This window comes from Onychostoma macrolepis, chromosome 09 (assembly GCF_012432095.1).
Source record: "Onychostoma macrolepis isolate SWU-2019 chromosome 09, ASM1243209v1, whole genome shotgun sequence".
Lineage (NCBI taxonomy): Eukaryota > Metazoa > Chordata > Actinopteri > Cypriniformes > Cyprinidae > Onychostoma > Onychostoma macrolepis.
Genome location: NC_081163.1, coordinates 28,724,575 through 28,737,094, shown reverse-complemented (window position 1 = coordinate 28,737,094; position 12,520 = coordinate 28,724,575). Strand labels below are relative to the sequence as shown.

The 12,520-nt window shown below is 37.5% G+C and overlaps 1 protein-coding gene across 1 annotated transcript in view; it reads right to left on the bottom strand.

The window, feature by feature from the left end:
- Window positions 1–11,347, bottom strand: part of epha3 (eph receptor A3) — a 180,322-nt gene extending 168,975 nt beyond the window's left edge. The window contains exon 1 of the mRNA XM_058786651.1: window positions 11,241–11,347. Within this exon, the coding sequence (XP_058642634.1) occupies window positions 11,241–11,262 (22 nt within the window). The 5' untranslated portion in view covers window positions 11,263–11,347. The remainder of the gene's footprint in view (window positions 1–11,240) is intronic.
- Window positions 11,348–12,520: the final 1,173 nt, after the last annotated feature.

The window sequence follows — 12,520 nt, the reverse complement described above, 5'->3', positions numbered from 1 at the left end:
CACAGGATAACAGATTATATTTCCCTCTGTATGGATTTTTACTCTGTGTGTGAAAATGTTTCAGTACGGCTGACATTTCTCAGACGGTTCTGCTCTGAATCATTGTGTAGACCTTCTTAGCTGCATTTGGACGATTCTCAGTGTGGTTAAATATACCTGACACATGCATAAAAGAATCACCTCCGAGTAAAGCAGCGGGAAAAATGAATCTATTACACAGCTATATTTAGCACTGATAACACACAGAATAATGGAATTGGGGAGAAGATTCATTACGAAACACATTATGATTTAATCAAACTGCACAAAATTCTATTCATTACTCTCTGACAAAAGGCTCATTTATTCCTACTGTCTTGTTAGCTGGCAGGCACACCGCGTAAGTGCTTCCGCAAGAGAGGTGATCTGACTGAACACCAACTTCCTCTGCGAAGCCGTGAAGGTGAAATTCATTGCTGCATATGATAATGACTTCTGACCAAGGCTGTTCATCTTTGACACTATGCAAAAGGCTCTTTCTTTTTACCTCTGTCAAGTCTAAGGGGTATATCGACTATTTTCTACAGTATTCTGATTTGTGAGGTTCGAGTGTATTTTGAATAAGCATTGTGCATTTTGTTGCTCTCATTTATAAATGCAGCATTTCTGCCTTCTCAAGTTCTAAGGCTTCATTTGAAGTGCGGTTTTCGTTTGAGAAGAAGCACAATGGTGGGTACTAATACTGACAAAGGAAGGAAACATTCAGACAAGGGACTTAATGTGCTACTTTCAGTCAATGTTAGCGGTGTTTACACTAAAGCATCTGGGTCTCTCTTCAGTATAGTATAGCGGCTCGGGTTCCGACTCGCTCCTGCCCGTTTGCCACAGGTTGTCCAGGAGAGGGCACTGACTGGCACAGTGAGGATCCTGCTCTCATTCCAGTTCATCTACTTACTGGCAGCCTCACACACGCCTCAGTGCGAGCAGTTTGAAAGAAAATGTAAGTAAAACTCTACACTGGTGAAACAATACGTTTTGCACTGAGTAATCTTCCAGAAGTCTTCCAAAAGTCCAATTACATTTACTTGAGTGTGTCTGTGAAAAGATCCCATTACACATTTAACCCTCATGTTTGGAATAAAACATACTGACTTTCACAACTTTTGTATTTTTTTTTTTTTTGACAATTTTTGTACTTTTTGGGGATTTTTTTTTCCCACCTTGACAAACTTGTGGTGTTCCCAGTCAGAAATTCAAAAAATCGAAATCAGCCAAAAATTGCTAATAAATTTCTCATTATGCTATATTATTACCAAATGTTGGACTTGTTTTTTGTATTTCTTTTTGGAACTGATTGTATGTAGGCTTCATTTATCTAAGCTTATGCATATCAGTTTTTGGGTGAACATTGCCACAATAATTTATTTATTTATTTACGTACTTACTTACTTACTCATTCATTCACTCAAGTTGGCAAAACGTTTGAATCCAAGAATTGGTGATAATATAGTGTAATGGGAGAAGCAATATATATATATATATATATATATATATATATTTTAAGGCTGGTTTAAAAAGAAATTAACTAATTTCTTTAACCAGGAACACCAAATTAGGTAAAGGATTTCAGCACAACACAAGGGTAATATTAATACAGGTAATATTAATAAACATGTATGTACAGTGTTATGATTACGGTTAGTTGTAACTATGCATAATTGATTGTTGTAATGTGTAACAGGGACACTGTAAAGTACCCAGCTGTCTTCCTTATAGTGATCACATCTGTCAAGCTCTAGAAATATATTTTATCTTAATATATTTTGCATATTCAAACTTGCAAACTTACAGTTTATGTCAGTGTCATACAATGGCTTCAGAAAAGATGGAATATAGTAGTGCAGGTCAAACAAACTACTTGTCTTTTCAGGTTGATAGCTGTGGTTACTATGTATTGTTGCTGTTGATCCAAAAAGTTTTGTATAAAAATGTTCCCTTTTGTGTTCAAATGAAAGAAAAATATCAGGATACGGGCCTAAAAAGACATAAAGCTGAATAAATAATGGCAAGGTTTTCATTTCAGAGCAAACTATTCCTGTAAACTATGAATAAAACTAACTTGGCTCTGAGCAAAGCTAATGTTTTCCCATTATCTTTGAAATACGCTGGGAGACACAGTGTAAATGTTCCCGTACATGTTCACTAATAAACTTCTGCAACATCCATTAATTCACAAGTTGAGCTTTAGCCAAAGCAAATTTGCTTTTGCTTCAATATCACACGCAGAGAACATACGGGAAAGAGTTAAAGCAGGTCTGCATTGAGGACAAGGATAAAAGTGATCGTGCCTAACTAGGTTTTAGTTTTGGGCCCCTGCAGTGTGTGCCCAGAACTATTTCACCTACTTCCTGAGGTACCCGTACATGGATGGTTATGTCAGGAACCGGACCATTAGGTCGCCAAACTGTGGTAAGCTTCTGTGGGAGTGTTTTTAAGAAAACTGGGGAGGGAATCTTCTAAACTCGAGGTTAACGAGACCCTCGGTGCGATTACCAGACACCCGGGAGCTGCCGCGTACTGCCTCATTCTGATACACTCTACGGAAAGTAAATAAGATTTAAATAATAATAAATTAGATCATTTAGAAGCCTGCCTTCTCCCGTGAACCTGAGAGGCTTGGGGCTAAATAGGAGAACAGTCGTACCTTCTCTTTTATGTTAATGTGGTCTCTGCCTGCTCTACAGGCCCGGAGAATGGGAAACACATGTCCAGTCCTGAACAGATGGCACAAATTGCTCTTTCATTCGGTGGACATCGGCTCCCTGAGAAACTGCAGCCAAAGCCGGTCCTTACAATAATAGTTTGAGGGGCTTGTCTGCCCTCAGACACTTAGCGGCAAGGAGCCCAACTCACCTTGGGCCTCAGAACGTACTGCAGTCAAAGCGGAGGGGCTGCATGGGTAATCATTCACATGCTCCGCTGTGGGCGTCTCTGCAGACACAAGAGGCTCACAGGAACATGGCACAAGTGTCCTTACTGTACGCCTCACAAACAGAGTCATTGTGCGCCTGCTGTTGCTGTTAATGTCCTTTTATTGTAAGACGGTTCTGTTACCGCTTGAACGTTTGATCAATGCAAAGATCCTTATAGGGTGCACAGCAGTGTTTCCTGGGAGTTGTGTGCATGTTTCCACGTACTTTTGATGTTGCTTCCAAACGGTCCAGAAAGAACTGAACAGACAACAGATAAGTTTGTATCTTTTGAATTTCTGTATTGTTTCCCAAGAATAATTGCAATCTGTAAACAAGATCAAATCTGAAGAAAATAACATGAATTTACTTGAAAAGCTAAATATTAGGGCTTGTTGGTTACACTTTAGAATAGGCAACACTTATTCACTATTAACTATGACATTTCCTTCAATAAATTCCTAATTTACTGCTTATTAATAGTCAGTAAGGCAGTTGTCAAATTTAGGTACTGGGTAGGATTAGGGATGTAGAATAAGGTCATGTAGAATAAGGCATTAATATGTGCTTAATTACTACTAATAAATGGCTAATATTCTAGTAATATGCATGCTAATAAGTTAAGAGACCCTAAAATTAAGTGTTACCGGCTTGTTTTTTTTTTTAAAGAAAAAATATATCATCAATTATAATCTTAATCTTGCTCCAGTGAAACATGTATTAAGCATAAATGTAAAAAGAAAAAAAAGATAGAAAAAAATTAAAATTAAAATTAAAATTTAGTGAATTTAAATTTAAAACAAGAAAAAAAGATAAATAGACATAATTAAGAGAACATATCTTGAATTATAAGTTTATTTTTTAATAAACCTAGCATATTTAATTAAAACATACAATGTCTTAAGATTTTTCACAGGTTTGAAACCTAAGTTTATCTTGTTTTGTATAAATTGTTTACTTGAAAACAAATAACAAAATACTGTTCTAAAATTTGTTTTACAGTGCTCTGACTTTTCAAGGACAAGGTATCAAATAAATTAATATCCATATATCCCTAACCAAATGAAACAACGATAATATAAGACCATATATTTAAAACATACATGATATGTAAGGGTAATGTGAGTAAATCTGGCCATTTTTTTCAGTTTTTATATCTAATATGTAGCTATCCTAAACAGAATAGTGTGTGGAGCTGAGCAATTTAGCATAATATTTTAAAACAACATCAATTATGAGAAATTATTAGAAGGCACTGTAAAAGTGGAAACACTCTCAAAGGGTCTACCAAAAATATGATAAAGAATCGAATAAAGAAATGAACTGTTCTTCATTAGATGGTTATTAATATTTATAATTCCTTTGTAAAGAATGTCTCAGTGGGGAAATCTGTTTCTACTCAGGTGGCTGACCAGAAATAGGTTTTAGCAAGAACAAAAATTTAATTTTATTTAATTTTATTATTTTGCATCAGTGCTAATATTTTAAGGGTGCAGAATTATATAATGTACAGCTGTCTATAAAATGCTTCAAAATGCTTAGTTGCTTTAGTGACTTCCTTTACATTAACAGTGTAATATAAATAAGAGCAGGGATAAAATAAAGCTAATTTGACAAGAGTTTTACTTTTGTATTAAATCATGAGAACGTTTTAGTGCAGTGTGCATCCAAACTCATAAATACTCATGAGAAAGAGCCTGCATGTGAATGCTCTAAATAAAAGTGCTTTCACCTAGTGAAGTAATGTGTTTAAATCAGACCTACAGGACTGTCCCATTTGTCTATTGGAATACTTTATGAGCAGGCTTTTGGAAGTGATTGTGTTAGACACTTCGATTTGTGAGGTACTTGTCTATTACTAACAATCATTCCCAGATGTGTTATTTTAATTAAATGTATAGATTAGTTTAATTGTTTCATATACTGCCTGAGCTGCCTGTTATTTATCTTGCCCACCCAGCACAGTTCAGTTCACTCACTGTAATTAAAAGATTCCCTGGAAAATATCCAGGCTTAAACGGTTGGGTTTGCAGGAGAATGGCAGCTGTATGGCACTCTCTTAATTCCCACAATACTTGGGTAATCCATTTTGAGACAATAATTCTTAATTAAAACACTCTTAATGTCTATAATATTTTGTTTTGTTTAGGTCAAAGTTAATTTATTTGAATTCACTGACATTCAAACGGAATTCTAAAATGCATTGGTCTTGAATGCTGATGCATTGCTGTGCAGTATCTACAAAGACCTACTAACCTTAGATTACATGTCACTATAGTTCATATCGTCCAGTGAAAATTTCACATTAATTAAGTCTATTAAGCTGAATCACTGACATATAACTAAGTACATTACTACACAAATAATGCATGGTTTGCTAAGTTGTAAATAAAGGCTAAAAGGTGTTTACTGTACATTCAGTTAATCATTAATTACTAGCTTATTTATTGCACGAATTCGGATCCTTCAACTTTTGGTAACACTTTATTTTAGGGTCTCTTAACTAGTTGCTTATTAGCATGCATATTACTAGAATATTAGCCATTTATTAGTAGTAATTAAGCACATATTAATGCCTTATTCTACATGACCTTATTATACATCCCTAATCCTACCCAGTACCTAAATTTAACAACTACCTAACTAACTATTAATAAGCAGCAAATTAGGAATTTATTGAGGGAAAAGTCGTAGTTATTAGTGAATAAGTGTTCCCTATTCTAAAGTGTTACCCAACTTTTTAATAAATTGTAAATAAATTGTGAAAGGCTAATATGCCCTTACTATATGTTAAGTTAAACATGAATTACTAGTGTGTTTATGCTTAACTGTTTATGCTTAACGCTTTTCACATCTTCGTCTACTATACTGTTTAAAATGGAAATAAAATATGTTTCACCACAATTTTTGATGCATATACAACTTTTTCCCACCAAGGTGGTCTATATAGGTAAAACTGCATATTAACATTCCCAATTCAACCCCAATAGTAATTGATGGGTTGGTGTAGAACCCACCAAAAGTATTTAATTTGAAAACAATTTGAAAAGCCATTTTCACTCATGGGCACTCATGGTGTCATGGTGACTAATAACTCTGAGGCTGCAGTAAAAAGAATAGCACCACAACAACACTGATTCAGTGTTAGCACCACGAGCAGGCCCAAGGAGGCCTGGCCCAGCCATTTCAGTCTCTGTGCCCCAATCTTACCGATTTCTACCATTCCCCTGGGTGATCACGATTTCTAGAACCTCAACACCCAAACGTGATTTCTACCAAGGGGGACGCCCCTCCAGAACACGCGACTAAGGCCCCGTCTAAAACCACAAATGTCCACCCTGTTTGTATGGGCTGGCGCCAACTCTGCACTGATTGCAGCACTACAAAAACACAGTCCCAAACCCTTCACTAGTGACTATCCTGAGCTGTGACGTCAGAAACAGTAGACAAGGGTGTTGTTGGGGTGCATAAATATCAAACGAGAAGGTTGTTGTGGTTATGATATCAACCAGTGGTGGCTAAAAGACCAACCAGTCCAAATTTGCTTTTCCTCTTACTGGATTGCATAAGTCACTTCTGAATGACAGTCAGTGAGTGTTGTTTACTTAACGCCTGACAGATCTTGAGCATGGCCTGATCTTTCCTCCAGAGGCTGAAATCATATCTAATTGTGAGAACTGCAGTGGGATACACTTTTTAGCTATTACATATGTAACCCATTTCCACCTCAAACAAACTCATGATATGGGAAATGCATAACTTATTCTTGGCTCATATTTCCTTTCTAAGTGAAATCATAACAAAATAGCCGAACATGCTAATTGGGTAGTATTTCACCCACAATACCACCCAGAGCTATTAGATGTTTTCGTTCACGGAGGCAAATCAAGTAAGACGTTTCTCCTGACTTAGAACTCTTCAGAGACTGAAATGAGAATGATGAAAAGTTTGGCCAAAGGCTGAACAGGACAGGGCTTTTGAGAGGTTTAAGGCTCGATTGTATGTCTCATATTCATTTCCTTTCTCTCTTCAAGCCCATGTGTCACACTGGGTTTTTTCAGAGAGCCTTGTTAGCAGTAATTAACAGCAGTGGGTTCTATTGTACACCCAAGTAATTTCCCCTACTAAATACCACTGCGGCTGCCTTGAGCTTTTCATTCCAGCCCATGCCTTCCAAAAGCTCCCTTAAGTTGGTGAATTTTCCCATGATAGCGCTGTGGGTTGTGGCAGGATGGGGCTGGGGCAATACACAGCGTGTCAACGTGGGGCTGAACCACAGGGTCAGGCCCAACCAAAGGCTTTCACAAACAGGGGCCTGAACTCTATTACAAATGCAAATCCAAGCTCTAAGTAAGGATTGTTTCAAGGGTACAATGGAGCTAGAGGACTTACCAAGCCCTTCTCCAAAGGTCCCTCCTCTCTCTCGGTCTTGCTCTCTCTTTCTCGCACCTTAGGATTCCCTCCTTCACCAACTCATAGGTCTCTTTTTGTGTGTCTTACCAAAATTCTGCAGCTTGTTTAAACTTCCCCCATTGTTCCGGCACTTTCGCTGATTTCATTCCCTGCCAGCATCCAACAATAGCCTTATATGAACAACTTTGTTACTGCCTTTGTCTGTATATCAGAGTAATGTTGCACCATTTTGGTCCTGGTTGGAAGAATTAAACCCTTACGGCACACATTGCCAAATGAATTGTGGGATTTACATCTCATTTCGCTCATTTTAAAAAAAAATATATAAAAACAACTTGTGATACTGAATGCCTTGTGTTACAAAAGCTTCTGTGAAAAATAGGAGCCAATTTAGATGCACAGTAACAGCTTAATATAGCACACCGGATACAGCCATTTCATCTTCAAAAAGGGAAGCATTTAGTCCTATGCTCACAGCTTTAATTAGAGGTGGTTCCCTTAGTTATTTAGCATACACACAAAAGCCCTGCTAGCTGACCTACAAAATGGTGGTCAAGGCATGTATTATTTGTCTAATGAAAGAAGTGAATGTCCTCTAAAGGGGTGGGTGAAGAGTTCAACAGGCTTGGTAGTCAAGGGCTAAGATAGTTGTGTTTGGACATGTCTCTATTGAGCTGCATGGTACGCCTCAGTGCCTATGAACTGGACAGATGCCCATAGATCTCTAGTCTAAACAGATCACCACCAATGCACCTCAACAAGAGCCTGTTAATTCAATCTCTAGTGCATTTAAAGGCATAAAAGCAAAGCTTTCCAAAAGGTCACCCTCAAGCAATTTTAGAGGAGCTACAAGTGAAGTTCGAGAACCTAATGCAGTGATCTTAAAGGTTCATCATCATAACCTCTCAACGTGACATCACCAAAGAAAATGTGAAAGCAATTTCATGCCACATATTTGCGCAATTTAGAGTCACAGGGGCGTTAGAGCTGATCCTCTGGGTTAGGTCCTGCTCTCCACACTTTCAGGATTCAATGAATGTGTTCTACAGCTCTCTTTTTTAAGGACTACAAAGCACAGGGGTATCAATGAGCCTGAGCTTTGGGGAGGCCAGGCCTGTTGAGATCCTTACAGGCAGGGCAGGATCAGCCATGTCTTTTTAATGATCGCGCTTGAGCACACACAAGCCGCCCACTGTCTACTTACTACTGAACTGTCACCTCCAGACCTCCATCTTAATTTAGCTAATGAACAAGCACTTTAAAACTTAGCACCCTTCTTTTCTAGCACACTCCCATCTGCTGCAACCTTCACAAACCTCAAGACCAAGACTCATGGCATCGTTTGTTTTTGTCAAACGCAAATTGGTTTGGGATTCTCTGGGGTCCAGTTTGTGCCACATGCAGCTTTGTTTTTTTCTCTTCTCTTTCCTCACATTGAAAATAGGGCCAGTCCCAAGAGACGATAAACGGGCTGGGCTGGGCTGGACTAACTATTGTGCTTAGTCACACCGAGGGTCAGGTTATCAGTCTTACCTCTTGCTGTTTCCCAAAGAGATTTGTGGCTTCATGAAGACAGAAACACTGCTGAAACACTCAGACTGTACAGCCTTATAAAGACCTCATAATTTGAGAAGAAAGTTGAATACTGAACATTAATTACAATGAGTCTTAAGCCCAAAGTACACATACGTTTGAATGGTAAAACAGCTGAAATGTAAAAGAGACTATTTGAGATTTGTTTTGTTTTCTGTGGGATTCCTTCCTTTAAAATGAACTATTTTCAGTGAATTAGACACTGGAGAAATGGCAGTTATTTTCCAATTATTTTGCACTTACTGTGTAGCAGCAGTGACCCCTGATTATGCAAATTTTATGGAGTTGTAAATGTTGGGCAGTTTGTTTAGGCCGTGCACATTCCAGTGTTTAACCCCCATTTAATGGTCTATTATGACTACAGAACTCCACACCAAGAGTCCAGGGTCTTTTTCTGCATGGCCAACCCTATATCCTGATATAAATCTGTTTGTAATTTGGGTCGCCCCAAGCAGCAGAAGTGATTTTGCGTTTTGTGGCCTTTCGTTCTACTGAGCAAGAGCTATAACTAATGGAAGACTGCCTCTGTGATTAACACAGTCAAATGTGTGTGGCTTGGATTCTAAACATGTTCAACAAGATTCTTCTAGTTTTTACAAGACTGTTTTGTTAACACAAGTAAGAATTAATAGTAAGTGCTAAGATTGTGCCAAAAACTTTCTTTTAGAGTTGTGATATCTTTGTATTATTGGTAGCTATTTACCACAATTTGACTACTAATATATCTAGATATGGGTGAGCTTCTATCACAGAAAATAACTGTATTATTACTCCTTTATAATGATAGTTCATAGTGTAGAATTTTTGTTCATAAATAACAAATACAAATACTGATTTCTCTCATTGAGCACATCAGAACAGTCATGTTACTTTCTCCCTTTTCCCCAAGAGAATGTGATGTCTCATATTGGTTTACCAATAGCCAAACAGCAACACCAGACTTTTCACAAATAGTTCTGGTTGGTTGTAAAGTCCTCTCTGGTCTAGGTTTGAATTTATAGCATTATTTATAAAGTGGGAAAGATGTTTCCTTTCAGATTAATATTAAATACTCAGGCTGTATCTTACACTTCATATTGGCCATCTTGTGCTATGCTACAGCTTCAGACATTTTTTCTTTTTCTTTCTTTTAATCTGTATGGTTTGGGGGCATGTATGTTTTTGTCATAAAAAAACGGTTGACATATAATGAGGCCAAGTTAGAGTGCGTCTCTGCAACAATAATATAATCCAGTCATAATATTTGTTTGGGCACATAGGCATGTAATGGAAGATTTGACTGACAGTTGGAGACCTTAATTTCCTGACAGAAATCAGAGTCAGTATCTCACGGTTTTCAGCAGCTTTTTCAAAAACCTGAACTCTATTGTAAATTCGCACAGAGAAGGCAATCAAAACTCTCTGCAAATATCTCAGAAAAAAAAACAACAAAAAACAAAAAAAACAAAAACAAAACAAGATGATTGTGTTGCTTGTTTTGGTCAAATTCAAGGAATTACATATTTAAAATATGTATTATTTCTAATAATTTATTCACATAATTCTTTAAAAAAGGACAATTCAAATTAAAATATTTAACCTAATGTTTGTTCTGTGTATTTTGTGTGTATAGAAGAATCACATTATTAGCTTAGCAACATGCTAATGACAAGAAATGCGAATCAAGTCTCCCTTGCACTTAATGTGAGGAACACTAAGGGCCAGATTTAGCCTACTAAATCAGTGCAAAACGTCTTTTGGCATTAAATTAGTACTGTCAGGATTTACTAAAGACACGCAGTGAAGAATTAGCACTGAAAAGGTGTGGACAGTTATTTTTGCACCTGAACTTATTGAATATGCATTTCTAGGTTTCCCTTTCAGACACAACAATTATGGGAGGAGAGTATTAAGATGAATCACGCAACACAATTTACTAACGTTTGTGCTCGTGAAATTACTGGTATCTATGTCATTATTTAACGCCCAAAAAAATGTCTGTGCATTGTCAGTAAATCACACGCAGAATTTTCCCCTCCCATCGGAGCTTTTATGGAATTGCGCTCTAATGCTAATTTGCCCTGTTTAGTAAATCTGGCCACAATTGTATGGTGCACGGACTTGCTGCCAGAACATCTAAATCAGTTCCCGTTCAGTTAGGAAGTTGTCTATGTAGACAGCAAAGCACTTCACTAGGATGTGGACAACAGCCTGTTACTGTTTCATTTAAAGTGCCCCTATTATGGATTTTTGAAAATTACCTTTCATGCAGAGTGTAATGCTGCGTTCACGCCATGTCGTAATTACCGTAATTCCGAGATGACAACATATGACGTTCAACTCGATACTGTTCACGTCCTCCGACTGGGGATTATCCGTTTCTATAGCGACAATCAACAAAATGAACCCGCGACCGCATAAAAATGTTACTGGCAGCTGTAAAACACATAACATTACATTTGTATGCTACTGCTAAATTTTGCAGAACACAGAAACTGTGTCAGGCAAAAAATAATTACAAACCGTGTGTTTGTTATTATTAATGACGGCCATAAATATTGCTAACATAAACAACAACAAAATTATAACAGTGTGAACACTTACATAATGTTTTTATAGAGTAGTATAGCTTTCTTTGAAAGCGCCGCCATTTTTCGCTGGTTCAGCTTGAGGTGCAGCGGTCACGTGGTACAAGCCGTAGCTCTCAGAAAACTCCCAGTTCACAAATTGTAATTATGACTTCTATGAGGACGTGAACGCTTTTTACAAGTTGGTATCTCGTAATTACGGTTATTACGATATGGCGTGAACGCACCTTAACACAGCTCTAAGTGAATGAAAACATCCTGCAAAGTTTTATATCTGAAAGTGCACCGTGTATAAAGTTATTGTCTCTCAAAGAAAGAGTCGACTCTGAATCATTGAAACTAGTTGTTTCTAAAACGAATTCCAAGCTGTTTCATGTGGACGTCAACATGAAACATTAGCATATTACCCGCCCACTTGTTGGTCCTTTTTGCGTTGGTTTAAATGAAAATGCAAATTAATTCTTTGCCACTAGGTGCCACTTTTGGAGCAGTAAAATAGCTGTTTCCCCGGTAACGGCTGTACACAAAGCAGCACTGCACTCACAAATGCTGCTTTATCAGGCATTATAGGCACGATGAAATGGAAATGAGACCAATAGGACCAATCACCACAGATTAGCGTCACACAAAGGAGGGGTTTGGAAAATGAATGGTTGAGCAAATCGTTTGGGAGTCGTTGAGCAAGTAAGGTAAAAATAAGTGCATATTATAAGACAATGGAAGTGTATTTTGACCTTGCATGCATGTCAACCTGTTGTTGGGGACTCCCAAAACCAAAATATGAACCTTTCATTACCATAATAGGGGCACTTTAATAACATCACATTGTTTTGTTTTGATTTTTTTTCATCTCTAAACACCTCTAAAAAAGTGATGTACTTTACTGGGTGAAACTCGACAGAGAAGTTCAATGCAGTTTCTATGAACTTGCTTGCCCGCTCACTTTGGCTCAACATACAGCTCTTTATGTGTGAAACACTGTCTGTTATTGTTAGCCTC